The 25,544-nt window shown below is 31.6% G+C and overlaps 2 protein-coding genes across 8 annotated transcripts; one reads left to right on the forward strand and one right to left on the reverse strand.

The window, feature by feature from the left end:
- Positions 1 to 269: 269 nt before the first annotated feature.
- On the reverse strand, positions 270 to 17,011 carry LOC139528863 (WD repeat and SOCS box-containing protein 1-like). Of its 7 annotated transcripts, none has more exons than XR_011665700.1 (10): positions 16,726 to 17,011; positions 14,837 to 14,924; positions 10,407 to 10,587; positions 9,248 to 9,507; positions 7,492 to 7,724; positions 6,771 to 6,943; positions 6,239 to 6,352; positions 5,102 to 5,215; positions 948 to 1,822; positions 270 to 856 (listed from the first exon to the last, which is right to left on the reverse strand). XR_011665700.1 is itself a non-coding variant. In XM_071325080.1 (9 exons), the coding sequence occupies exons 2-9, from the start codon at positions 14,892 to 14,894 to the stop codon at positions 1,648 to 1,650; spliced, it is 1,308 nt and encodes a 435-aa protein (XP_071181181.1). In that variant the 5' UTR covers positions 14,895 to 14,924; positions 16,726 to 16,804; the 3' UTR covers positions 270 to 1,647. The 7 variants fall into 7 exon arrangements, 2 of the variants coding, with proteins under 2 accessions (XP_071181181.1, XP_071181182.1); XR_011665702.1 differs by adding an exon at positions 3,724 to 3,803 and having other exon boundaries at positions 270 to 1,822; positions 16,726 to 16,804; XR_011665701.1 differs by lacking the exons at positions 14,837 to 14,924; positions 16,726 to 17,011 and adding an exon at positions 12,249 to 12,384.
- LOC139528864 (uncharacterized) lies at positions 16,371 to 24,050 on the forward strand. The gene is made up of 2 exons (XM_071325082.1): positions 16,371 to 16,478; positions 22,719 to 24,050. The coding sequence occupies exon 2, from the start codon at positions 22,770 to 22,772 to the stop codon at positions 23,883 to 23,885; it is 1,116 nt and encodes a 371-aa protein (XP_071181183.1). The 5' UTR covers positions 16,371 to 16,478; positions 22,719 to 22,769; the 3' UTR covers positions 23,886 to 24,050.
- Positions 24,051 to 25,544: the final 1,494 nt, after the last annotated feature.

Raw genomic sequence — 25,544 nt, forward strand, 5'->3', positions numbered from 1 at the left:
TTTACATTTGGTGTGATGCTTTATCATTTTTATTGCACATCAAATTCTGTCAAATTTTTTTTAATAAAAGTATTTTTTTCAAGAAAACATATGAGAACTTCCTTCAAGTGAACAGGATTTACCATGTGATGAATATTCAACAACTTTTTGTTTATTGAACACTTATATTGAGGGTATCATTAAGGAACAATAGCTGATTGATATTTCTTGTTTTCCAGATATTTTTACATACAACATGACAACATGCATTGATTAAAATAAACACAATGTGGAGTATTAATTACTTTAATCACAAAGCTGTACAATTATTTACATCTATACATATGTATAAGAAAATATGTACACAGGCCAAAAAAACACTTGGAAAAAAATTGACATAATCAACAATAATATATAACAAATAAACAGAACAAATGACTTATAAAATAAAGGATTGAGGGAGTTTAAGAACTGTTAATGTGCCTCTGTTACTTAACAATACATCCAAATACCTCAATACAGAGATGGAATTTATCAGGGGAAATTACTCTTATTCAAGGTCTGTGGTTAAGAGCATATATTCTATTTCTTACTGAAATGTCTGTCTTCTGACCTGTGAGGAGCCGTACACATCATTCAGTTCTATGATTTCTCTTTGACTTTTAACTTTCAATTAAAGTCCTTTCTTCTACTTTAACCCCAATACATGTAACCTTTTGTTATCATTATGAAAATGATAATTTGAAATAAAAAAAAAAGAAATCCATGTTAAAAAGAGAAGGTATGATAAAGCCTCTCTTTTGGTCCCTTGATTTCAAAATTATCAAAAAATATTAAAAACAATCCTATTATTATAATATGGAGTTACTGCTTAAAACTTTTTGAATTAATGACATAGTTTAAAGTTGACAAAAAAGTCTTATTTCAAGAATTTTTCATTAAAACTGGTTTAACTGTATTCAGTAAACTGAAACAGTACCAGTGACCTGCCTTGTATCAGGAATAAATCTTATTGGGCAAAGATTTTTTTTTTAAAATGAAGTAGAAAATCTGAAATCAAAGCCAGGATTTTTTAAAGAAAAACTAATGGGAAATTACAGAAAGGCACTTTGTATATAAGAATTATGGCAAAGAGAAGGTCATCATGAATAAATTAATACAAATGTGACGCTTATTCTAAACTTGTAATAATTCTTCATTCATTTCCTTGATAGGTAAATACAATATTATTTATAAGGATGCCCAACCTTTATCAGACAAAGAAAATGGATAACCAATCATTATCTATATTTCAGACAAAGAAATATTATAAAAACAATCTCATTCAAATACATAGAATTCTTCATTAACCATTAAACTTCACAACTTACAGGTTCTATGATAAGACTGAAAGAAGAATAATAAACTAAAACAGGATGAAAAGAAATCACTAAATTATAACTTTGATGAACCAGACATAGTTATTCATCAGTTTCAATGCACCAAATACATAAGTTTTCAATGTGCCATGAAAAATATTCAATCCATCTGTTTTGTTTTTAAAGCTGTATCATAAGAGTTTCCCAATCACCTAGCTGCCCTCCAGAGTAAATCGGAGATTCTTTATTCTGAACAGGAAGTGGAAAACTAACAATATAAAAAAAGTCTGTTCAACATTCGACTGTTGTTTTATCCAGTCTTCGTGAAGTTGTGATACTTCAGATATTCCTTTATTCTGCATGGAAGGCGTAGGAAATCGATTTTTGTTGATTTGACATGATTCCTTATGACCATTCGACAGAGATGTTGGAGACGAGCTACTTTTGGTGGCGTCTGATAAAATCTGATCGTTCCGTCTTTATCCCTGTGAAGAAAAAAAAATATGGTTGAGAGACAATTCTCATAAGATAATTCTTTCAATAGTATGTAGGTATATGTGTGATATATGTCTGCTGCTTGATTCTAATCTTTTTAAACAAGCCACAGTCTTTTGTAGATGATAGAGCTTATGTTGTAGTATGTTTGTCAGTATGTCCAATCAAAATAAAGTTTTACTCTAACTTTATTTTATAATACAAGTTTTAAAAGGCTGAAGAAATAAAAGTAGCGGTCTGAAGGTGCCTGTAGGGTTAACCTGGAACATTGAGTATTAAATATGTCTTAAAGATTTTTAACCTTAAAATAATTTATGGAAAATTAAGCTTCAAATGGCATTGTGTATGGTTTTTTTTTTCAATTCCATTACTTTTGACAATTGATGATTATCAGACTGACACAAGTGATTACAATGGCTCAGAAGAACCATTCTGTCATGTGATGGAACTATATATTAACCCAGGTCAAAGATAGAGGACATTATTGATTCTTCTGTCCACTAAAACTCACTTCCATCAATACAAAAGACTGTAATTTGTTTAAATAAGAAAGTGAAAATGAATAAGAATTAACACAAAATTCAAGCAGTGGCAGTGTTACATTTAGGTTCAGTCTATGAGTTAAATTCTTTTTAGATCAATAACCTTGTCAAAACCTTTTTTCATACCTACAGGTACAGTGTAAGTTTTTCAGAAATTGTTTACTTTGTCAATTTCTTTATAGTATTTTATCAAAATTGAACAGAAGCTTTTTAAAAATATAATGGAATTTGATGAGACTGTCATCAAAGTTAGAGGGTTAGCGCTATAAAACCAGGTTTAATCCACCATTTTCTTCATTTGATTTTGCCATGTGATTATGGACTTTCCGAATAGATTTTCCTCTGAGTTCAGTATTTTTGAGATTTTACTTTTTATCATGATTAAAAGATTGAATCTTCAGAAAAGTTTGAAATTTTTTTTTCGATTTTGCCATATTTTCCAAATAAATGGACTGAAGCTGGTGGGTGATTTTCTCACTGGGTTGAAGTCACATTGCTGACTGTTTGACACAATTATTTTAACATTCTCAATTCTAATTTTTTTTTGCAGTTAGGGGTGAAATTTGGGATTGAAGTTTATAAGATATCTTTCAATTTCTCAAATCATCAAGTTGCTCAATCTTTATTTTTCTATGTTGTGTTTTGTATACTGTTGTTCGTTTTTTCTTTTTTTGTCTTTTCTTGGCATTGTCAGTTTATTTTCAAATTGTTTGTTTGAATTTGAATATTTCAATCCATTCATAATAGAAGAAAGATTCAGAATATTTTACTTGTATGCTCAATAAATATTTCATAATTTTACATTTCTAACTTACAGTAGTAAGTTGCCAGAGTAAAATGACAGATTGAAAGATAAAATGTATGGTTGGAGTTAACTCCCTTTATAAATACAAAATAACTATTCATAATGGATATCAAATGATGACATAGATAAATCTAACTGTAAGTTTGGAGTTAGGGACCATCCGCAATTGTCAACCATATTCAAATTATACAAAACATACACTTTTTCAGACCCCCCCACCCTCCCTCAAAAAATGTACATCAACTATTTTTAGAATTCAAGACAAGAATCAATCATTCTTAATAAAAAGAAGATCCTGTCTATTACAGTTAAGTTTAATATAAAAATTTGCATTGAAAATAAACTGAAACATGTTTGACTGTTTTATTTGATGACATTAGGCTGAAATTAAAAAAAAACGTAATGTTGATGTTTTAACCCCCTCCCCCCAAGTGTATGTTTCATACACTTTGGAAAATGGTTGACAATTATGGATGACCCCTTAACTCCATTTATAAATATAAATACAATAATACAATGGACATCAAATGATGTTTACACCAACCTGAACCTTTGTGATGATGCTGAGAGAAAGGTTTACTTTCTTCCAGCTTTCCTCACTCTCCGACAATCTACTGGGGCTTTCTGCAGAACAAACAATTAGTATAACACATGACCTTTGACCTTCAGGTCTAAAGGAAGTAGAATAACTTTAATTTAAGAGGCAATTTATCATTTAAATGTGAACAAAATTACACAATATCTTAAGCTTATTGAAATATAAATAGGGGTCTTTTATCTCTCACCTAATTAAGATTGACCACTTCCCCTCTATTCAAGACAGTAGTAATGCCCTTTACTGTCAGACGTCAAATAGTAATTTTAGGCTTCCTTTATCGACAAATTGGTTAAAAGTTTACTGTGATTCATTAAAATAACCTTATTGTGATTTGTCAGAGGTCTCAAATAATTATCAATGTTATTTTAGGAAAAAATTTAAAGTGATTCGTCAAGTTTGTTTAATTTTTTATCGGCTAAAAGAAAGTGTACATTTTATCGTCATGCACCAAAAATTACAGTTAGTGTCATTTGGCAAGAATTTTTACCTTTATTCATCATGAAGATACCCCCATTACGACCCCCATTCAATGAATTACATAATACTGATGATGGATGTAGAAGTGATGGCTATCATGACTGCCATAGGTTTTTTCCTATTTTTTTTATTTTTTTTTTATTATAATCTAAATAGAATTTTAAAAAATCAATATTTCAATTCAAAATAATATAATCATATGTTCATTTTTATCTTCTTTGTAGAATTCAGTTTTTCAACAGCGAAAAAAAATCTAGATTTTTAAGAAAAAGTATACATTGCTTTAGAAAAGCACAAATAATATGTGATTTGGATTTCGTTTAAAAGGTATGTGATAATTGATGATGAATACAAAATGTATGATAATGTGTATAAATTCTGTTCATTTTACCCAACTGGCATGAATCTACATAAATATTTCATGCCAGAAATTAAGAAATCCAATGAAATCATTTTCTGCCACAAGAAAATTAAATGTTCACCCACAAGAAGGCTGTAAAATCTCATTCTAAATTTTACATGTATTGTTGGAAATTAAATTAAACTAAATTAAATCTTGTTTTTAACTTCAATAACTGAATTATGATAATCTTTGATTCAAAAAAATATATTTAACCAAAAATGGCTTCTTATGTAAATTTCAGTAGTATCTACAATTAAATCATTTCTTTGAAAAAAAATTTAATGTCACTTCTATAGATAAACTGAATTCTACATAGAAATAGCATCTTAATATTCATTTCTTAACTGTTAAGAATAAATCTTTTATAATAAAAATATCTTCTGATTAAAATACAAATATATAATTCCAAAACCAGTAAATATGAAAACTTTAACATAAACCTACCCGACTGAGATTCGTTGACCTTTTGGTGAGAATGTGCAGTAAAGAGCATTCGCTTGCTCAACAACATATGATGGGTCGGTGTCATCTTCTTCTAAGTCCCAACATCGCACGTACCTAAAATATTTACACAAATAATTGTTATAAATTCTTTTATGTTCCAACATTGCACTTATTTAAATCATTTAGAGAGCAATCATGTTGTGGTAAGTGCATCAGACTACAAAAAGAAAGGTTCCTGGTTCGATTCCCGTCCGGGATGAAAATTTCAGAGACTGAATTTTTGGCTTTCCCTTGTCACCATTTGCATTTGGTGTGTATGGTGTGAGGAAATGATGATAGTCTGTTGGAAGGGGACGATAAATGTCTGACCCGTGTTAAGAGACAGCCATATATATCTCTTGCACGTTAAAGACACCCTTGTAGATTTTTGAAAAAGAGCAGGTTAATGTCGCTACAAGGCGGCACTCACACCCGCAAATTGGAAAGGGACTAATATAAGTAGTAAAACTTGTTTCCCAATCCACTATTAATAAATAAGTTTAAAATAGTTTAGGTCTATTCTTCTAACTAAAAATAATTGATATTCTTTCCAAGATAATGAGACCACAAATTTCACTAAGAACTAAAAATTCAGAGTTTGCTTCTACCAACAAATAGAAGTCCTATTATGATCACTTACATTCACTTCATTTTAACTTTGGTAGATAAGCTATCTATTTGTCTCATTGTGAGTTTTACCCCATCTCATTTTAATATATTTATTAGCATTTTTAATTGATAAAAGTTAAGATTTATATACATGTTTTGACTGTCAATTATTTGATCTCTGCAAGAAACTGGCAGATCCATATGAAGAACAAATAGTCATCTTTTGCTAAGTAATATTGTCATTGATTGATTTTTTATTTATTGACATATATCCCATGTCTCCTTTTGTTGAAATAATACAATATTGTTGATTCATTATTTTCATGGGTACCAATTTTTATCGATTGAGGAAAACTTGCATTTTCGTGGATTTTACCAAAGTCTGCATATATTCGTTTATGAAATTCATAACATTTGGTGGTTCTCCTGTACCTACGAAATTTGGTATCCAATGAATATTAATGAATCCACAATATACAAATGTCTTACCCATCATCATTAATGGTAAGGACCATCTGACCGTGTGGATGAAATGAGATTCCTCGAATGTAAAATTCATTGGCTCCGGCTGCAAATATTGGTCGTGGAGGAGGATACATGTGGCTGCAATTAAAAATATAAATCTTTTATAAAAAATATCCAGGAAATCATCGTTAGAATTTTCGATAGAAATCAATAAAAATTTTAAAGTAGCAGCAAAAGGAGTCTCATTATGAGATCTTGTCATTAAAATCTTGATATGAGTCAATAACTTTTGATTTCTCAAAAATATTGTTGCTAGATGTTATATTTTACAAAGATTTTACTATTGGCCAGATAATGGCTCTGATATCCTGTTTTTATATTCATTGTACAAATGTTGTACATTAAATGTGAGAGGACGTCACAAATGTTGTTTTAACTTGTGTCCAGTCCCTTTGGCTACTTTTGCAAATAAAATATGTTTAACATAATCTAAATGCACCAAACTCGGGAATTTTAAAATAATTCATTCATTTTTTTTTTTTAAAAGAACACCTACCAAAGTTCTTGAAGCGACTGTCCAGTATATACGTCCCATAATATAACCCTGGTATCAAAAGATGCAGTAGCTAATAAGGCGCCATCTGGTGAGAAACAACATCCAATAACATCATGGTAATGTCCATGTAAATGAGATGGAGAATAATTATTCAACAAATCCCATAGTATCACCTGAAAAATATTTAAATATGGAAAAATGAATTGACTGCTTTTTGAAATAAGTTATGACTGAATTCTAGATAAATAAATAAAAAAACACAGGTAAATATAGCATTTAGACAAACAATAATCAAATATCAAAATATTCTATTCATTATAAATTGTTTAGTTCAACACCTACATTGTATTTAGACCATTTCTATTTTAAGTTGGTGAACTATAGATGTGAATGTCTGCTTCATTTGGTCTCTTGTGGAGAGTTGTCTCATTGGCAACCATACCACATCTTCTTTATTTATATCTCCAGGTAAATTCTAAACACAGAGGGAAATAACAAAAAAAATCTGGAAAAAACAATATATTGTGTTGTATGTTTCAAAACACCAAAAGATATATTTTTTATCTGATATAAATAATAATTCTGTGCAATTTTGAAATTTCAGATTTGAAGTCCTGAGATCAGTTTCTGTTATATTGGCATCCTCATAAACCAAATTAGTAATAGACTTAAATAATTATCTCCCCTGAATCTTGTCTATTTTGACTGACATATAACTTACAGTTTTTCCACTGCCAACACTAGCAATCATACCACATTTGGGTGACCATTTAGTATCATACACCCATTTAGTATTGCCTCGCAGTGATTTATACATATTTCCGTCGTCGTTAAGGTCCCAAAATTTAATAGTTCCATCTCTGGACCCTGACAAGAGGATGAGACTTCCATCTGGAGCAAAGTTTAAACTTTTAACAATGTCTTTATGGTCTTTTAACATGAGAAGTAGTTTCCCTGCAATGATAAATATTACAGTTTACAGTACACAAAAGGTTTAAAAATCACTCTCGAAAATGATGATAAAGATTTCAATATGCAGAACGCACAAGATAACTTGAAAATCATAAAAATTGCAATAAACAGTACATGATTTTTGTACATATTGGGTTTTAAATCACAACTACATTTTTGTACTAGTGATTATAACAATACATGTATCAATAAACAGAACACACAGGTCTAATTATCTGTGAAACAGGTGGAATGGCCGTTGATTGACCTATAACACTCTGATTTTCAGAATACTGTGTATTGATTAAATTTAGTGAGTACGAATTTTTGTTAATACACTTTCGAGGATATTTAATTTTGTGGTTTTGCCAAAGTCTGTATACAAGACAATGGAAAATCTGTAATTTGTCAAGCATTTAACTCCACATAATGACTCCACATAGAGATATAATAAATACTGCAATAAAAGAGGCTTCGAAAGTGTAATTGGGGTCTGTTGAGTATAAACTACTGTGAATTCATTTATTTTTGGTGGTCATTATTAAATCAAATTTTGTGGATTGTTGAAAACTTGCATATTGGTGAATATTTGATTTCGTGGTTTTGTCAATCGTTGTATACACAGCCTCTTTAAAATATGTTATTCATCATGTTCATTTAACATTTGAATTTGTGGTTCACCTGTACCCATGCAACCAACAAAAATTGTTATACTATAAATAATAATGAATCCAGAATATATATTGAGGGTTTCATTCTTTGATTTTTTTTTTCTTTTCCAACTTTAAATATTTTATTTCACTACTGGTTGTGAACAATATCCCATTAGCGCTACAACAATGACGCTGAGGTTCCTCCCTGTGTTATTAATTGCTAATGAAACCAGGGGATTTGATTGGCAAAATATATCTTATATTTATATCTTGTGTTAGTTGCATTTTACAAAGTATTCATACGAGCACACAATACATATACATTATTCAGTGATCCTATATACTATATATAAACAATCATATAAAGAAAGAAATAAACAACAAAATGGATTTTTGTCTGTCATTTGTTTTGATATGACAAAACTAGTTTAAACCGAAAGTACAATGATCAAGAATGGTCAAGCATGGTTGGTCTCATGGCTTGGCAAATAATTTCATGAAAACTGAGTAATTTATTACAGTCATCAAGTTACTTATCAAATGTGTAAATTTTTAAACTTAGAAAATTGAATATTTCAGGTAAGTAACAATGAAGTATATAGAAAAGATAAAAAAGGAGGGTTTCATTCTTTGCTTTGTTTTGAAGGCAGTATGCATATGGTTGCATACAATTGCTTATATTCACCTAATTTGAAATATTGTGGAAAGTTGTCTCATGTGCAATCATACCACATCTCCTTATTCTTCCTGTGAGCTTAATTATAGTTCTCCTGCAATAATAAATATTTGAGCTTTTTCCAACAATTTGTAACACTCACAATTGATTTACAGATAATATATACAGTTTTCCTGTAAAATACACAAGTCTATTACCTGTATTACAGTCCCAAACTTTAATGTTACCATTCTGATGACCAGTGGCTAGTAGCAGACCCTCGTCTACTTTCAAATGTTTCCACGTCAAAGTATTATCTCCTTTAGTAGAACCAGATCCAAAGGCAACAGACCAAACAACTTCAACGCCATCTAAAATTCTAGTTGGTCTCTGTTCATTCTGTTGTTGTAAATTCCCATCCAAATGTAATGTTACATTCTCTGCATCTTCATATAATAATATGTCCTCATTTAACACTCTGTGTGTGGAAATAAAATAAAATTATATAAAATCAATTATCAAATTAAATGTTATAACAATTAGAGGAAAACTTTTAAACTTTATGGTCAAAGAGAAGGATTATGGTGTCATTAACCTTGTTCAACCCTGGTCATAGAGCCAGTCCTGAAACAGCATCATTATAATCATTGATAATTGGTTGCTTACTGTCATACTTGACATTTTCTGTATTTTGAGATTTAGAGTTGCAAGCAGTTCTTTGATAGGTTTTGTCTAATTTATTCACTCATGGCAATCTAGAGCTAAATATATTGTACATGCACCTAATTATATAAACATTGTTGACGTTTGTATTTTGACCTCTAAAGGTTATTTGGTTGTTTAGATCCGCAAAGAGATATTTACATAAAGGAAGTGCAAATTGATTGTATCTTTTTGCTTGCAAGATATTAAACTATTCTCATTTTCTTTCTATATTGATATTTTAAATCAACAGCTGTATGTAACATGTGCAAGTCATAAGTTTTTTTATTTTGAGTTTTTTGTTGAGATAATCATAATGTATGTGTCTCACTGAAACATAATATCAAAATGACGAGATGTGGTATTGATGCCACAAAAACATAAAATTGAGAATGGTAATGGGGAATGTGTCACAGAGACAACAACCCAACCAAAGAGCAGACAACAAAAGGCCATCACTAGGTCTTCAATGCAGGGAGAGAAACTTTTGCACCCAGAGGTGTGCTTAGCTGGCCCTAAACAAAAATGTATACTAGTTCTGCGATAATAGACATCATACGACTATTCATCAGAGAACAAAATCTTGTATGTAAACAACTAAAGCTAGGTCATCATAGCTGATTTTTCATGTTTCCTTTCGACTACACATACATGTATATAATATTAATCACTCACATTTTGTTTTCTCTGTTATCCCAGGGTACCAGTTCAACCTTTCCTCCACCACATGGCCAAGCAAAATAAGTATTATCTGGTGACCAGGCACAAGTCTTGGCACCTGACGGGGACCGGGTGGTTCTGTGGGTTATAGGTAATGTAAGGGGGTGTAACTGTACATCTGTCTGCTTGAGACGTTCTAAAAATAAAAATAAACATGATTAATTTGTTGGTTCTGTGGGTTATAGGTAATGTAAGGGGGTGTAACTGTACATCTGTCTGCTTGAGACGTTCTAAAAATAAAAATAAACAGGATTAATTTGTTGGTTCTGTGGGTTATAGGTAATGTAAGGGGGTGTAACTGTACATCGGTCTGCTTGAGACGTTCTAAAAATAAAAATAAACAGGATTAATTTGTCTGCCTTATGTCCTCTGTATTCTGCTTGAAACAACCCTTTTTTTTAATGTGGAATAACTTTGAATTCTGGAAAATTGATAAGAAAAGTATGATGAAAACTTAATAGGGTTGCATGCGCACATGGCTATTAGTCCATACTGAAATATATGTGAAAGTAAAATTAACCTCTAAGCAGTGTATGCATGCTTAACTCTGTTTAAGGTTTAGTTTTCACCATTCATTCTTTTCTATCAATTTTCAGAATTCAAATTTATTCCAGATTTTAATAATACCTTGTTTTGAGACGTTCCAAAAATTTAAAAAAAAAAACATGAACATGTGATTCAAATGTACAAAAAAGTAGTTCTATAATATAAGTTAGTTTGTAGTTCACACTGTACTATGAATATTTCTTTTATTAAATTGACTTTGTTATACAAGAATATAAGGTCACACTGATCACACAACTGATAAGCCAAGGACAAGGATAATCAATTAAAACTTGTGGTCCAGTCATTAAATCAATAGAACTTTGACCTCAATTGTTTTCCATTTGAGTGTGGTGTTAACAGTCAGGTAAGTCAAATAATATATGTATCCACGGCTCTGTAAACAATGGTAAATGTCTGTGTATTAAACATGTGTATAACACTAACATTGGTACATACAAACCAAAAAATGGTACTCTTTTCCCAATATACACCCCAAAAACTTAATCCCTCCTCCTCATGAACACCACAAATATTATGCCCTTTATGTAACATACATCCCCAAAAACTTAAACCCTCTAAAACCAATAACCACTCTAAAATCCTAATCCCTCACATGCACACCAATATCTCTGTTCCTCCTCCCCACATACACACCAAAATCATAAAGCCTCCACCGGGTACCTCAATTGCACATTAAAATCTTATACCCTCCTCCCCACATACAACCCAAAAACTTAAACCCTGTCCTCCTTATACCCATTTTAAAACCTTAAACCCTTCATCTCACTTCATGCACTTGCACAACAAAAACTTTCCAACTGACTTGCACATCAAAAACTTAAACACTCCTCTCCGCATACAACCCAAAAACTTAAACCCTGTGCTCCTAATACCTATTTTAAAAGTTAAAACCTTAGACCCTCCACTTCACTTGCACATCAAAATCTTATACTCTCCTCCCTACATACACCCCAAAAACTATCCCTACTGTTTCCCTAAATTATGGCTGTTAATTTTAACATTTTTAATATAATATATGCACATGTATGCATGGTGTAATATTTAATATGTTAACTGGAAAGCATAGGGGCAATAACACTGTAAACTTTCTGATGCAATATCAGACACAATGCAGTTATATAATTAAATAACATGTACACAGTACATGTATAAGTACAAGATTCAAATAAACTAAACAAAGTATTTACACACACATACACACACATGTAAGATATTCAATAAAGTATTTACCTCCTGTATCTCCTTTAAGAAAACTTGTCCTGGTCATTTTTCAATTTCTCAACAAGTAATATGACTCTTTACATGTAACTTTTTATAAACAATAACAACCTAATTCAGATAAAACACATATGACCTTGACTCTGATCAGACAGTACCCACATGACATCATTTGACATTTATAAGTACTAAGATAATACCAGTTTTGTCAATGAAGTAGGGATTATTTTTATCAATGAACAATCCTTACAGTTTTCCTGTTAGTATGACAGTTGTAGATCCCATAACAATAAAATTTGATATTTTTTTCTAACATGATACTAAGAAATTTGATGGTAGTGATTGAATGTCTGTAGAAATAGACACTACATGTAGTTATAGTAAATTGCCAGGATGAAGAGCAAGCAAGCTATCAATTAAATTTGCATAATTATTTTCAAAAGTCTAAAAATATTTTTTCTTAAAGTTAAATTTTGATTTAACGAACTTTTTTTATAACTTACAGCCTAACCATGCTAACTAGCAAAACTAGATCGATCACCACAAGAGCAAGTCATATTTATTTTCCTTATAATACCTGATTGTGAAAATATACCTTACTACATCCCTCCCTGTCTGGATGCAAATACACCCTGTCAGGGCTCACGCTACCAGGCGACTTGGGCGAAGAAGTCGCCCTCCCGACCGTCACTTCGCTTTCCCCGACCCCCAAAAGCGAAAACAAGTCGTCCTGGTCTTGACGAAAGTCGCTTTCAGTCGCTTCCGTCATCGGACATTTTCAATTTTTACCAAGTTGATGAAACATTAATTTTTAACTGATAATTAAAGAAATTCAGACATAAACTATTCATTTTCTTTAGAAAAGAGGTTGAAGCATTGTCTTCGCAGTGTGTATCAGGTTATTTGATAAAAATACAACTTTTTATCACTTCGTGCATTTTCGCAAGTTCCGGTGCTTGTTACTCGAAAACGTACATCAACCTAAATTTCGGCGGCAAAATAAGTTTGTTACTTCATTTAAAGGTGATAAAAGTTGCCTCCAGTAAATGTTTAATCCATTTATTGCATTAAAACCGTCATGTTCCTTTCCAAATAACTTGTCAAACATCATTTATTTTTGTAAATTTTCTTGCATTCTTCCGCCATTGACCGATTTCTAAACTACGGATCTGAACCGGACCAGCTATGACCGAAATCCGTACTTTTACAATAATTACTACGGACGCACGGATGGAACAGCTGACAGAAGAATATTGATCCCAAAGGGAAAAATTACGCATCCAACACGCATTAAGAGACTTTTGGTTACATCTAATTGATTGGTGTATATAATTCCCTATATTTTTTATGAATGTTTCAAACTATTGATTAAAGTTGCTTAACTCTGAGACTATTATACTAATATCAATATATTATGGCCCAGCTTAATAACTTTTATATTTTTTTTATGAGAAACACTGAATTTCATACACAAGATAATTTTTAATTAAATTGTAATTGATATAATTTCTTTACATTTTTAAAATAAAATTATTTTTTTTAGTGCTAGATATTTAGTTGGTAGTTTCTCACAAGAACCTTAGTAAAACTTAAACAACTTTTAATTTCAAATGTTACTTTAATTGTAATTTTTTACTCATATGAATTGAACAACATAAAAAGAACATTATTTACATATGGCCCTTTATACTATTGTAAAATCCAAACATTGTAGCGCACCCGCGCGAATGAGCACTTCTCTTTCAAATCTCACCACTTCTCCCTATCAGTTTCAAAAAGAGAAGTCACTTCTCCCTATAATTCTGAAGTAGTGTGAGCCCTGCCTTTTAAAACTTTGAACATGTAGTACATGTAGTATAGTAGAACATGTAGTACATTATGATACATATAATGAAAATTCCTATCACAGTATCTCCTATACCATTGTATACTAAACTTAACAAGAGGCCCATGGGAACATGCCTGGCTAAAATATGACATTTTGATATATATAAGTAAAGTCATGAAAGTGTGTGTGATACTTTTTTTTCAACATATATAGATTCTTCCACTGCCATGACCATGATGATCGACTGTATCGAGTGTGATACAATATTTATCCACTCAAACAGTTAAATTTTTAAATTTAAAACGTGAGGTTCACAGAGCATTTTAAATATTTAATTTTTTACTGCTGAGAGTGAATAAATATTGTATTGCACAAGATTTGGTGGTGGAATCTGATTCCCCAATTTTTATGATTTTTAAATGATTTTTAGACTAGTTGAATCCTTTCTTTTCAAATGATTTGCGAAAAACTTGTGTTATTTCTATGTGACGTCATCAGACATGGTCACCTTTTTATAACATCACAATAGGAGTTTCAGAGGAAAGTAATAAAATTTTACGCCATAATTGTATTTTGACCAATGAAGTTCTGAGATCAAACAATAAAAAATCAGTGGTTTGTTTGATCTCAGTACATTTTGTACTTCACATATGCTGATATCTGAGCAAGTTTGACAATAATAGATAGACTGATCATATCTTAGTTTTATTTGACAATAATAGGTAGAGTTACTAATAAATAAGTTTTGTTTGACAATACTAGGTAAACTTACTAATATCATCAGAATCTATACACTGGAACCCAGAAGGTCTTGAAGAGGTGGTTCTCATTTATTAGGTTCGACTGTCTTATCCAATGATCTGAAATCATTCAATGTTCATTTATTTATTAGGTTCGACTGTCTTATCCAATGATTTGAAACCATTCAATATTCAAAATTGTAAACAAAGTACTTCTAAGCTGTACACATTAAATATCATTATTAAAATGTATCTTATATAGTTTACAACAGTCTGTACCTTTAGTCACTATTTTTAGGCCCGAGACTAGTAAAATTTTATTAGGACTAGTAAGTATTTGCAAAATTTTGTTTAGACACATACATGTACATGTAATAAAAATGTTGGAATATTGGTCTTCTGACTGGTATATATTACAAAAGAAGCAAATAGTTTAAAAGCTTTTAATGGTAAAAATATACAATGTTTCCATACAAGTTGGGAATACTACAATGCAACTGTAACCTATCACTGTCATGACTAAGATTATTAAACTGTTGCTGTTGTAAATCAATAACTGTATCTATAATACTACTCTCAAAATAAACAAAGGAAACACATAGTATCCTGTTTCAAGATATATTTATATGTACATATTATTTATAATTATTATATATTTAGTAGTTGTTTGTGTAACACAATCAATGGGAATCTGCTCTGTTATAAAAATTATGAGCTAACCTTAGAAAAATTGTTAGAGGCATGTTTTTACATCTCAAAACTTGAGAATTTTAGAGATTGTAAAAAGTTACTGATACAAGTATTTTTTTATAAAATTAAGGGGAGATTATTTAAACATTATAAAAAAAACAAAATTTACTTAAACATGTTAAATAAGTACACATATACTGTACATGTATTATTATTTACTTTATAGCTTGCTGTTCAATGTGAGCCAAGGTTCTGTGTTGAACTCAGTAGGTCATACTTTGATCTATAAAGGTTTACTCATTACAAACTGTGACTTGAATGGAGAGGTGTCTTATTGGCACTCATGCCACTTCTTCTAAAATCTATTTGCAACTCTGACTTATATCCAGAGGCGGACTTGCCCTCCTTTTTAATGGGAAAAATTTGTTTGATTATATAGGGTATAAATGGAGCATTAAAAGGGGGTTCCAACTGTATGTCCCCATTCAAATGCATTGATCATCCCAAAAAAACAAACCCCTGACAACACCTATCCCCCCTTTTGGATCAGCCACTACACAATTTATCTGTATATGCTACTTAGTATATGGTAAGTAAATTAATTAGCCTCAAGTTTAAAATAATACATCAAAAATATAATGTAAAGAATTTTCAAAGATAAAGGAACAAATATTGCAGAGTACTGAACAAAATAGAAAGTACATAATTAGATTTTTGGCAAACTAGAAATTTAATTTAAATTGTGGAACACTTATATACATTATTAAAGTACTGTGCAAATGTTTAAATAATTTAAATGTCAGATTCTATTTTTATCAAGTTCTGTTTTTATCAAGTTCTGTTTGCATACATGTGCAATGATGCATGTACAATAACATATATTATAATTATGTAGGTCATCACCTCAGTGTCCTGAGAGAACTGCTGTGGATTGTGAAGTTTGTGTTAAATCAGTTTTAAGAAATTTCATGGAACAGATCATTTGTATGTATTTTGATTACCATGGCTGTAATATTAATTCCCTTGATATTACATTTCCGTCTGAAAATTCCCAGATTCTGATAAATATATTTTCATTTTGTATTGAAACGAAACACTTGTGACTTGAAAGTTCAATATTAATTTGTGACATTACGAGCAATTCGAATGTTTTTATTTTCTACAGATTTTTAACTTTGTTTTATCAACATAAATAAACAAACACATCTAACATGATAACCTGATATCTTACCAGCAATGTTTTTCTGTTTGCTATAGGTAAATGACCGACTTTTTTTTATACTAAAGTGTTGGTTTACTCATTGACACGTGACTTTTTTTATTGTGCGCTTCAATGAGATGATTTTATTTTCTCCTACACTATTTCATCAGTAAATTTGTTAACTTACACTAGTCTCTAATATTGTGTGTTTATTGCTTCCTTTTTTCTAATTTTTTAGCGAAATGCACTAAACAATTGATCATGAGATGAACACACTACAGATCAAAACTTTTGCACGTACTGGTTTCCTGTTTATAGCCCATAATCACCCTTATCTCATAATGTAACCCGACATTCCTCAGAGTAAACATGGGGGTGTGTCCGATGTGACCTTGAACGATCCATCGTGACACTTTTCGTGTTCTACATTTGTGGGGGTATCATACACGATAACTCGTTTTTGTATTTTTTCCAAAATGAAATTAACATTTCTATTCTTTACAAACTTTCTGATTAGATGTTCACACTAATCTTTACTTATAATTTTTTTTTTTGGGAGGGGGTTCTGCATGATACCTCGGATTACATGATACTATAACACATGTTAATCTTTGCTACTTAACTTTTTTCATTTTTGTTTTGATTCGTTAATCTTTATAGCGTACATATATCTATCTTTTCAATAACGGGTTTATTATAGTGAGCTATCATTAGATTTTATGGGGAGAGGGGCTAGATGTAAAGAATGCATGTCCTGCATTCTTTTTAGTATGCTTTTTTTTTATTGTTTACTCTTTTCGGTTCTGCCTTAGTTTATTAAAATTTAAATAAATTGTATTGTTTCTTAAGTGCTTATTGTATGTTTTATGCTCAACCTACGATAGTAGAGGGGCATTATCTGTTTTTCGGTCTGTACATCTGTCTGCATGTCCGTTTGTTTTGGTCATAGAAGTTTTTGATAAAAAATTAAATCCAATCAAATTGAAACTTCGTACACATGTTCCCTATGATATGATCTTTATCATGATTTTTAAATGCCAAATTGAGAATTTTTACCCCAATTTCACGGTCAACTGAACATAGAAAATGATGCATCCGTTTAGGCTATGAACACATTTTAGTTGTAAAATCATTTTGTCAACTTTATTATAACGGAATATTAATTTTTTGGCAACCTGTAAACTGTGACTATATCATTATGTTGTGTCGACTGAGGTAAAGTCTACAGTGAGAGTAACGGCCCTTAGCACTGAAAACGTCTGTTTATTTAATGTGAAAAACATAAATCCCTCGATAAATCCATACTGAAATCCATCGTTTGTATTTGGTCTACCAATCTGTGAGTTAGGTGCGCCAGTGGGTTTGTATTTTATACAAACAGGAGACAAGTCGTCGGTCACCAGAGGCGGATTTAGGGGGGGGGGGGGGCAGGGGGAATTTGTATAATCAGGGATTATGTAGAATCCCTCAAGTTTTCAGGGAATATGTAGAATTACTAAAATCATTAGTAATTATATATTATCCCTGAAAATGACCAGTGATTTTACATAATCACTGAACATTTGAATAATTATTCTACAAATTCCCTAATATAATTTCAGGGATTATGAATAATTTAAGGATTCTTTGTTTGATAAAAAAAAATATATAGACAGAACAAATTTATTCGTTCATAGTGTGTTAATTTACCTTTTTTTTATTGAGTTAAGCCTTCCAATTGATATTTTATCGTGTGTTTTTCTATGTTGTGATGTTATACTATTGTTTCAGAAAAAGGGAGAAGGTTTGGTACCATTAAAACGTTTAATCCCGCTGCAAATGTTTGCACCTGTCCTAAGTCAGGAATTTGATGTACAGTAGTTGTCATTTGTTTATGTAACTTATACATGTTTCTCGTTTTTTATATAGATTAGACCGTTGGTTTTCCCGTTTGAATGGTTTTACACGTCTAGTAATTTTGGAGCCCTTTATAGCTTGTTGTTCGGTGTGAGCCAAGGCACCGTGTTGAAGTCCGTACATTGACCTATAATGGTTTACTTTTATAAATTGTTATTTGGATTGAGAGTTGTCTCATTGGCCCTTATACCACATCTTCCTATATCTATCAAATTATCATTTTTTTTACTTTCATATTCCTTGCCAGATGAAATAATTTTGCTTTTAAACACAGAGGATGGTCTTAAAGATATAACCATACAGGGTTTCGAGATAAAGTTGAAGACTTCAAAATTAATAATATCAAGATTCCCTTTATAGCAATAACTTTACATATATTGTTTGCTTTTAAAAGCCAGCATCAAATGGATATTCATGTTCTATTTGTAAATCTACAGATAAAATTGAGAAAGGAAATGGGGAATGTGTCAAATCGACAACAACCCGACCATAGAGCAGACAACAGCCGAAGGCCACCAATGGGTCTTCAATGTAGCGAGAATTCCCGCACCCGTAGGTGTCCTTCAGCTGGCCCCTAAAAATATGTATACTAGTACAGTGATAATGGACGTCATACTAAACTCCGAATTATACACAAGAAGAGAGCATGTTTTTTGTGGTACATGTAAAACAAATGTGAAGAAGATCATGAAACATCTGTATTTTGGTGTTTTTTTGTTTTTTTTTCTCATCAAATGAACAAGAAATTCAAACAGAGAGAACTTACGCATCTAAATGTATAGAAAAACTAAGGATTGACAATTAGAACAAAATTGTAGAGGAAGCTGGAATTTGGTGTATATAGTGAAATTATAATTCACTTTTAGCAGCCCATCTGATTCTTTTTCGTTGTTGTTAAATAAGCATAGAAACATTGCTGATGAGTTGTGCACTTGCAAGTTAATAATTTGACCTCATTGAATTCGTATTCATGACCTTCAATTCAACCCCTAACTGGATATGGGTTACTATTATATTCAGCTATGAAAATTGTAAGGGTTTCGCTGAACCCATTGTCTCGTCTACTTTTGGTGTTAGTTGTAGGCTCAACAAAAATGGGGAAAAAATATTAAAATTTTCTTCTAGATTCTATCTTTTGACTAGTACTGTAAGAAGCTCCTGTCCAAATTTGGTAAAAAAACAGGATGGTTTATGAAATCTGATAAATATTTTAAAAATATTTAACTTCAGATGATAACTGGAAAGAAAAATTGCAAATTTTTAGGAAATATACAAAACAAGGATTTTTTTAAAACTTTACCTCTTGATATTATCTTACGATCAAAAACAGGCTTCAGTTTAAGTTTAGTTGAAATCCATGATAGTTTCAGAAAGTTATTAAAATAACACTTGATTTTATGTTTACAAAATTTACTTTTTGAAATTTATCTCATGATCATAAACGAGTTTCTGTTCAAGTTTGGTAGAAATCCATGATAATTTAAGAAAGTTAAAAAAAAATTTAAAAACTTTAACCTCAGAGTGAATATTTTTGTACCCTGCTGACGACAGAATGTAGGTTGGTTCGCTATGTCTCGCTTTTGCGACAAAAGTCGCAGGCTCGACAAAAAGGAAAAGAATTTCAACATTGAAAGTAAAATAAAAGGGATGGACCATTAATTTTACTTATTCAATCAACAAAAAGATCATTCATATACACTAAACTAGGTAAAAACGATGTTACAATTTTGTTGCAGGTATATAAGCTTAGGTTTGGAGGTCTAGAAAAACTTATAAAAAAAAGAAACACAGAAATATGAAAATGTGATTCTTATCGCCATCAATTTGTATAAATTTGGTTTTTTTTCTTCTGAAGAATGTCAGCTTTATCACTAAAGTCTGATAAAAGAAGTTGTAGTTAAACCTATTTTGTAAAGGGAATTTAACTCATGTCATTGGGCAAGTTGATAGGCAAAGTCTGACTGATGGAGATTTTAATTTAACAAAATTATGAGATTTTGAGAATTATCAAGATCATTTAACCATATTTTGCATAAACGAACGTCTATCATAAAAAAGAGCTACAGAAGTTGCCTATTAACTTCTCACAAATGTATTCCTCAATTTTGGAATAATATCATTGTCTTGCATGCTGAAAAAGATTTTGAGGGAGTTTCAAAACTTATAAAACAGCCATTTTCCAGTTTCAATTCACAAACACTAAAGAGTTCGCACTTTTGATGAGCCTTATATTTCTTAATCCTTTAAGTTAGCCTTAAAGATCCCTATCCCTTTACTTTCTTATTTGGTATCTTGAATTATGTCTTGAATTTTTAAACAAAAATATCAAGTCGGTAAATAGCTGTAAAAATGACAAAAAAAAGATATGATAAATCAATCATTTAATTTACAAACTTTTGACTCTTTTTTGTTGTACATGTAGTCTACAGGATAACATTCTTCTCAGACAGTGACAGTCGGTATTTTCGGTAGAATCTTCGAAACATAAGATTGCAAAAAGTGTTCAAAAAATTTCTAAACACAAGAGCTGGTTGAAGACGGATCGTTCTCATTATAAAAATTAGAAAAAAATGGTAGAATTGCAGATAACTGCAAATGAGATGACTATCTTCCCCGAGATACCAAAATGTACTATATAGGTCAACGTACAGTGTCTAAGTGTAATTTTGCATAAACATTCCTATTTTAACTTTTCATTAAGAAAAGCTTTTATTTTATTAAATATTTGAATTTTTCTTTTTCAATAATATTTTGAAGTTTTGTCACAACTGGACAATTAATTTATTCTTTGTTATATTCTTAAGAACATGATACTAGTATTAAGAATTATCTTTTCTTTGTCATATCTTAATGATAAATTTTATTATATAAGATCCTGTCACACTCTTTTGCCCAAATAGGTGTAAATTATTTGTTAATAACAATGTCTATGTACAATAGTTGCAATTAAGTTCCTACATCTCCAAGCAATTTAGTGGATAATCCTAATACGTAGTAACTTGAACTTTTGAGTTAGCCCAAGGATTAATAAGAAGAACCGAATTTCGATTGGTTGTACCTGCAAAATTGTCCAAATCTGTGAATTATCTTTAGTCACTGAATAGCGTCACTTGACCATTAGTTAATGTTTGCAGTGAATAAAGACGATTCTCAGTAAACAGATGATTATTTTCAGGCCTGTCAAACAACTCTAGCCAACAAGAGTATCTTGTCACAGCAGGAAATCAGTACACAGTCAAAGCCACACTGCCATCTGTCTGTCACACTCTTCCTCGGATTAAGCTCTACCACTTACAACCAAAAGCCAAGTTTGGCACTACAACATTTATCGAAACCTATACCACATAGAAATCTATAAAAGACGTCCCGACGACAGCAAATGTGAAACAATTCAAATTAAAATACCAATATCATTATGTACAGAACAATAAACAAAAAACAAATATGATAAACACCAACAAACGACCAGCACTGAATTGCTGATCCTTAATTAGAATAAACAATCGAATGTGGAAAATATGTTTGCTAGTGCCCAATAGACTGGAATTAAGGGCGAACAATGTGGAAAATTAGGGTTTGTTGGATAAGGGCAAACATTTTATTTTTTAACAGACCTTTTACGGACCCAAAATGACTTGTGGCAGGAAAAATATCAATTATAATTTTATACATCTGCGAAATAAGTCAAAGGTGTAAAAGCACCAGGTTGCGATCGATATTCTTATGTCATATTCAAATATAACAGAGAAAAAACACAAATCTTATCTAAAGTTGAGTTTATATTATTTCAGTAGTACCATAGATATAATGGCTATGGAGTAGTACTACCATTACACATGATGTTTCTTTGTAACCTTTGTTAGTCGTGGATTTATCAGAAAGAAGGGATTGTACTGTCTGTTTTAAGCCCCTTTTACTGATGATCCACTGATGATCCGACCAGCCTAATATTATATAGTTAGCACCTGACAATTAAATTTCATTGTTGAAAAAAAAATCCTACTTAAACATGCGAGACTTGAGTGACCTTTCACTCCGTGGTCGGCTTTGTCGTTGTCAATGTTTGATAAGACGTTAATTATAATAAATTCTGCAAACGAACTAAAATATATTTACTTTACTTTCAGATCATGGAAATTACCTGCTAGTAAAAGAGTTATAATATCTGACTGACAATAATGGAGATTTTGATCTGGGCTGTATGTTTCAACCTTGTGTCGGTATCTGTATCGAACCAGTTTGATCCGCACGTTTACCCAGATGTTGGACCTTTCTTTGAAGGCTGGTACATGAGGCTAATTGATTTCAGTACCAATAATAGCTATGGATTGTTATTTGGTCACGTCTTGTCTATCCAGTCAACCAATTCCTCCTCTCCCAAAGTACTGGCTTCGCTATTACACAGGAATCATTGCATAGAAAACAATAATACTTGCAAGCTTTACTCTAGCAACGTCGTTTGTCGGTCAAAGGATCTAAATGTGACAGTCCGGGACGCTCCTGTGATCAAAAATCCAGATGATAAAAGTCCGCCTCATTTCACATGGCAAACTCCGTTTGGTCTATTTACACAAACTAATAACATAACAACGTTTCACTTTGATTTTGGAAAATATATTTTTAGAGGTAGAATTGGACAACCTGTATCGTGGGGACCAGACGGGGAGGGACCTGAAGGCTGGATTGATAAACTTCCATTTGTTCCACTTCACTGGTTTGTATTTAGTCTGAGATCACCTGTCATTCAGTATGAGCTATTGAACGTTCAAACAGGACAATTAGTTGGGGGAACCAATGGCGTTGTTCATATGGAGAAGAATTGGGGGAACTCCTTTCCTAAAGGCTGGATATGGTCACAAGGTGTTTCGCGCCATAATATATCATTTGCTCTGTCAGGAGGACTAGTATCCTTAGGAGAAATAACAACCACACAGTATTTAATGGGATATCGTAATCTGGCCAAAAATCTCAATCTGAATTATCGGCCAGGGAATGCAATGTTTTCCGCTACACATAATGGCTGTGGTGGATTGTTTGAAATAAAAGTGTACGGCTTATTGCATGAAATTCATCTATCAGCATCAGCAGATTTGTCTACCTTTAGCGACTGTCTGTATGGTCCTGAAATAACCGGTTTTAGACAAGCGTGTATTGAAAGCTACGACGCTATTATCAACATCACAGTGTTTAAGAGAGAGTTTTTGTCTTTAAAGAAAATTGATACACAAATAATTAAGTTTTCAGCACTAGAATTTGGTGGAAAATACACGTGTAACGGGCAATGCCAAGGATGAATCTTGGTGTACATGCATGAAATACCAAAGCATTTGCGTAATGGAGAAGTGTACGTTAATGGACAGTATTTTGGAATTTCAGGAAGTTCGGACTGAACTGCTTCTGGAAATTGAAAAGATTGTGATATTGATATTTAAAAAATGAATTAAAGAATTAGAAATGTGTTAGTCGATCATGATAAATATGTCACCCTTCAAATGCATTAATCGTCAAAAAAGGGGGGATTCCATCCCCCACCCCAACTCCCCGACCCCCTGGATCCGCCACTGAACTTTAAAAGGCCCCGAAACGACAAGCGTAATAGCAACGAACGACAACCATTAAATAGCAGGTTCAAGGGGTGGTTATGATTTGTTGTTGTTGTTGTAGATTTTGTTTAGTTCGGCCTCAGAAGTTCTTTATTGTTCGGAGTTTATTAACTTTAATACTTCTTAAATCATTAACCATAACAATGCTAGCAAGACAAACGGTAGTTGAAAGTTCTTCAATTTGATTAAAATCCATGTATCGGAAATCATGTTCTCATCTATATATCTTTGGAGCATAATGGAATCAAAGATCTAATATTTAAAAGATATTGCATTGGTTTTCAACATCTTTGAACATTATATTTAGTCCAGTAGAATTAAAAACGATCCAAACTATTTTTGTTCTTTATATATATGTTGATGCCCGGTGCTGTTCGTGTTTTTACATTATTTTTTTTTATCGTTGCTGTACTTCCAGAACAATATAACAAAGTGGGATGATTCACTATGATGAAAACCTGGAACCTTTTTACGAAGAGAACAAATTGGCTTGGTTGACTGATGAAGATCTGGAACCTTTTTGCGAAGAGAACAAATTGGTGCGGTTGACTATAATGAAGATCCCTAGCCCGATATTCTAAAATAAATGAAAAAAATATTGTGCACATAGCCTAGCACTGGTGAATCGATATGCTTTTCTATCAATGTGTCGAAAGCACTGGATAAAAAAGTGTAAATAAAATTCCAAACTCCAAGGGAAATTTAAAAAGGGTTAGCTAGACAAAATATACGTTATATTTTATTTAACAATACATTGGAACGAATGGAAAACAGCTGTTACACTCCTAAGATACGCTTCATCCCATGATTCTCTCTGTTTTTGCTTACATGTTCCAAAGTAATGAATAACATAGTCGAGCGTTAAAATTCAATTCATATAGTAGCTTTATATATACACTTTCAAGTGGCTTCTTCTATTCACAGTCTAGTATTTCACACCAAAGCAAACACAAATTCAGTAACAACCTTTTCGTGACACGGCAGTCAGCGGTATTGGTTCACATGTTGCTTTTCTTTTTTTTAAAGAAAGCAACTTGTTTTATTTTAGTTCTGATTGGGTTTCAACTACAAACCAAATGATAATATCTCCCTATTGCATAGACTTATAGAGACATACATTTGTTTTGAAATGCTTTCGATTTGAGCAACAAAGCAATAACTATAGCTCAAAAACACAAGATTTACCCCAAGTCCTTTAAACATTTTTTTACATCATGCCTAATGGCTTTTCAATTGCAATGTTATCTCTCGGAATTATGTATTCCAAATACTTACTCTATCAAAAAAGTGTACTTCTTTGCTGTCAATTCAAGGCCATGATATTTTCATTTTGTGAATGCATTTTTTAGT

The sequence above is a fragment of the Mytilus edulis genome, chromosome 6 (genome assembly GCF_963676685.1).
Source record: "Mytilus edulis chromosome 6, xbMytEdul2.2, whole genome shotgun sequence".
In the NCBI taxonomy this organism is placed as follows: domain Eukaryota; kingdom Metazoa; phylum Mollusca; class Bivalvia; order Mytilida; family Mytilidae; genus Mytilus; species Mytilus edulis.

Bases quoted from the DNA above. Each gene is read 5' to 3' on its own strand.
- LOC139528863 (XM_071325080.1), bottom strand. From the start codon at position 14,894: ATGAGAACCACCTCTTCAAGACCTTCTGGGTTCCAGTGTATAGATTCT. The intron at 10,588-14,836 runs GTAAGTTTACCT...TTTTATTTTTAG, and splicing joins TATAGATTCTGATGATATTA to AACGTCTCAAGCAGACAGAT. The intron at 1,823-5,101 runs GTAGGTTTATGT...TTTTCTTCACAG, and splicing joins GGTCAACGAATCTCAGTCGG to GGATAAAGACGGAACGATCA.
- LOC139528864 (XM_071325082.1), top strand. From the start codon at position 22,770: ATGGAGATTTTGATCTGGGCTGTATGTTTCAACCTTGTGTCGGTATCT.